The 3998-nt window shown below is 31.9% G+C and overlaps 1 protein-coding gene across 1 annotated transcript in view; it reads left to right on the forward strand.

Annotated features, from left to right (window-relative positions):
• The window catches only part of LOC107626491 (cytokinin riboside 5'-monophosphate phosphoribohydrolase LOG3), a 4311-nt gene continuing 2101 nt past the window's right edge, over positions 1789 to 3998 (forward strand). Inside the window, exons 1-4 of the mRNA XM_016329384.2 lie at positions 1789 to 2190; positions 2578 to 2675; positions 2897 to 2927; positions 3684 to 3783. Of these exons, the coding sequence (XP_016184870.1) occupies positions 2071 to 2190; positions 2578 to 2675; positions 2897 to 2927; positions 3684 to 3783 (349 nt within the window). The 5' untranslated portion in view covers positions 1789 to 2070. The remainder of the gene's footprint in view (positions 2191 to 2577; positions 2676 to 2896; positions 2928 to 3683; positions 3784 to 3998) is intronic.

Consider the following 3998-nt stretch of genomic DNA (forward strand, 5'->3'; position numbering starts at 1 on the left):
GTTAATAATGATATTGTGTAACGTAATAAGAGAAGTAGGAAGTTGAGAAACACACAAAAACATGGGTTTTATAAACGCGCATGCAAGCATGCGGGAGGTAAACATGAATTTTGAAAGAAGCCCCATTGATGAGAAGGAATGATTATGAGTTTTATAATCTCTAAAAATGGCATAGGACAAGAAGTAGACAAACATATATAGGTGTTAATATAAAAAGCTTACACAACAACAGCCAGAAAGGCTTATACATTGGGATTGGAGCTCTAAATTAAAATTAGCATAATATATTGGTTTAATAACCATTAGCTTACTTAAAGGCATGGGCTGCAATCCTGTCAACAAATATTTTATATTGTGACATGAATTAATAATTGCATGAAGCCAAACCCCCATGAAATTCATAAGTGTAAATTGATTATTATAATGTTTTTCATTGCTAACCTCATATAAGTAGTGGAGAAGAATGGGTAATGCGAAGGAGCGTGTGAAATAAAAATGAAATGTTTCCTATGTCTATAACAAGTGTGTCTACTAATTAAGGGCACATGCATCTAATATATATGCTTTTATTATTCAATCCTCAATTACCCATAACTTTTTTTTTTTTACCAAAGATATGAAGACTCGAACCCGTAACCTCTTAGATAAATATGAGAAGATTATGCCATTTGAGCTATTACTCATTGGCTCAATTACCTATAACTTGCCTCTGCTTAAACCAAATTTTGTATATTTCACACAAATATTATACAACAAAACATTGTCAGATATCACACCCATCAATTAATTGTTTTAGCCTCTTTTTTTTTCCCTCTATTTTCCTTCTTTTTATTTTTCTTTTTAAGAGAAAAAAATATGATAAATAGAAAAAGTTTTTTTTTTATTGTAAGGAATTTATGTATTTTTTTTAACAATTAAAAAACTAACTTTGAAGTACTTAATTAAAACTTAATTACAAAAACATTTCTTGAATAATCTATCCTTTAGATGTTTAATGGACCATATATTAATTATTATTTCTGTTATGCAAGAAGGGAAGCAGTGCGCACATACATAATTGGCACTATTATGAGCACTGAGTGGCCATCACTAACTCATTTTTCTTTGGATAAGCCTCCCAAATTACTCTCTACTCTCTATATCATATCACTCACACCCCCACCCATTTTATCTATCTATATTATAATTTATAACTCTCATCAACCATTATTTACCAAAAATATTTTCTATTATTACTTCCCCAACTTATATTCAACCTCAATAAAGTTTTCTTTTGATATTATTAGTTGCTCTCTCAAAATGATATAAACTTAGGGTTTGTCTAATCAATACGATAAGCATTAATTCAGTGCGAATCTAAATTTTATTATTAGTTAAAAAATTATTATATTTATAAAACAAATATTTAAATTTTTTAACACTTACTTAAAAAATAAGTAAATTGTTGAATAATGAATAAATTGATTACTTAGCCAATTCAAATTAAGTTATAATATCTTATTCTCATACTTTATTATAAACCTCATTTTAAAAAAATCTAAAAACTATGTTAACTTATTTATTAGAGTAAATATTTAAATTATTTTCGTGATTTTCAGAAACTAGGCTTTTTCATAAGCTTGAGTCTCTAATCTCTTTGGGGGTAAACTAAACAAAGCTTTTGATAAAAAGTTCTTATTTTTTTGATTTATATATATAAGGTTGTGAGAAATTGAGAATGTTAAATAAAAAAAAATGAAAGAGTGGTCCACGCGTGGCAGTCACGTGCCATGGCAGTGTTTGTGAATGGGGCGGTTTATATAAAGCCATGAAAGCAGAGGAAGGAGAGGGCGCACTTGAGCACACAAGAGAAGAGAAGAGAAGAGAAAAGAGTGCTTGCCTCTTGCTCACTCACTGAAGCAACAACAACACACACATATATAGAACTCAATAACTTGATGATGATGACATCATGATTCTGATGATTCTTTCCATGTCACACATTGGATGAGCGATAGGTTCAGCAAAAAACAATCCTTAAAATCTTTTAGCTTCAGCAGCGTTACGTTGTTATTGTGAGTTGAAGAGAGAATGGAGAATAATGGTGAGAAGAGGGTGTCAAAGTTCAAGAGGGTTTGTGTTTTCTGTGGTAGTAGCCCTGGCAAGAAGAGTACCTACCAAGATGCTGCCATTCAACTTGGCAATGAATTGGTAAATCTGAATCACCCCTTTTCACCTCATAAACTGCTACATTTACCTTAATCTTCTCTTCAATAAAAAACACCCCCTTTTTCTTTTCTGGGGTTCTAAAAAGCTTGCTTTTTTATTCACTTTGGGTTTTTGAGCTGTGTTCATCATTCATTGTTACCTGACAAGATCATTGCTTCTTAGCTAAGCACTTTTACGAATTTACAAAGTTCCCTGTGCTGATTGAGCTTCTTTCTCTTTTCTAGATTTCAAACAGTATAAACTGTTCTCATGCTAATATATTCTTCCAAACGAGCTAGTCGTCATCATTTTAGTACTTTTCTTTTTTTGGTTTTAGTATCATGGCCACTCTTATCATTTGCTTATTATTTGTGTTAAATGTCTCTCAAGGTTTCAAGGAACATTGATCTGGTTTATGGAGGTGGAAGCATTGGTCTAATGGGTTTGGTTTCACAAGCTGTTCATGATGGTGGAAGGCATGTTATTGGGTATGTATGAGTATGACACTATGACACTCTTTTTGAGTTTTGTTTCAATTCACTGTTTCTATGATTATTTTCTCCTTTCTCTTTCTCTTTTTTCCCCCAAAAGATGTGGGGTAAAAAGGGTAGAAGGATCAGAGTCAATGATTCATCTAACTATGTTTGATTGTTTGTTGGTTGGTCTCTACTTCTTTTACACTGTTTGTGATGTTACTATTTCTTTGCAGAGTTATTCCCAAGACGCTCATGCCTCGAGAGGTATGTCTGCTTCTGCTTCTGCTTCAGCTTCAGCAGTAGAAAAAGCTTCTACTCTTTTTGCTTCTCATAATAAAATATGCCTACTTGTTCTTCCATTTTTATTTTTTTTTAGTTTTATATGTTTCTCTACAACAAGGAGAGAGTAGAACTCAGATTTTGTTCCTTTTTTATTCTTTCTATGTCTTATTCATCTGTGTACCCTCTACTTATGCTTTTCTTGCTTATGTATCTTCATTTTTCAGTTAAAAGCCTACTCAGTTCCTCTGTGTTCAAAATAAGCTTCTTGACAATTTCAAAACTTGGCCCTTTGTTCAATTTCTTGCAATTTCTTTTGTTTTTTCTTCATTGGCTTTTACTATACTGAAACTTTACATGAGGAATGTACTGTAGTATATTAAAACTAATTACTTTATTTTTGTTTTCAACCTCTTTGGCTGCACATTACATTCCTGACGTCAACATTTCTAGATTAGATGCATCATGCATTGGATTACCTATCCTCCAAATGAGTAAAATATTATTTGAACATAGATATAGTACTTTGTGCCAACATATAGTCATTGGTTAGAATTTAAACTCAGATTAAATTCCATACTCTATCCAATAATAATGACAAGTATATGGCTTGAAATACAATAATGACCATGTTTAAGAAACATTTTTCTTTCTCAAAAACCTCATAACTACTAAACTATTCAGCTCTTCTTTCTTGTTATTTTCTGTTGTCTCAACTGTGCAAAATGGTACACTCTGCAGCTAACTGGTGAAACAGTGGGAGAAGTAAAGGCAGTAGCAGATATGCATCAAAGGAAAGCAGAGATGGCTAAGCATTCAGATGCTTTCATTGCCTTACCAGGTTAGCCTTAAAAAGAAACTCATTTGGTTTCATTAAAATAGAACTATATAAGGTATATGAAGAAAAAATAAAACATAAAAAAATAGAAACATCATGGTGCTTGTAGTTTTCTACTTTTATCATGTAAGCACTGACCGTATCTCAGTGTATGCAACTTTCAAGACTAAGTCTCCCAATTGGTGTCTGTCTATCGCCCTTTTTATATTCAGCATTTA

This window comes from Arachis ipaensis, chromosome B02, assembly GCF_000816755.2.
Source record: "Arachis ipaensis cultivar K30076 chromosome B02, Araip1.1, whole genome shotgun sequence".
In the NCBI taxonomy this organism is placed as follows: Eukaryota; Viridiplantae; Streptophyta; class Magnoliopsida; order Fabales; family Fabaceae; genus Arachis; species Arachis ipaensis.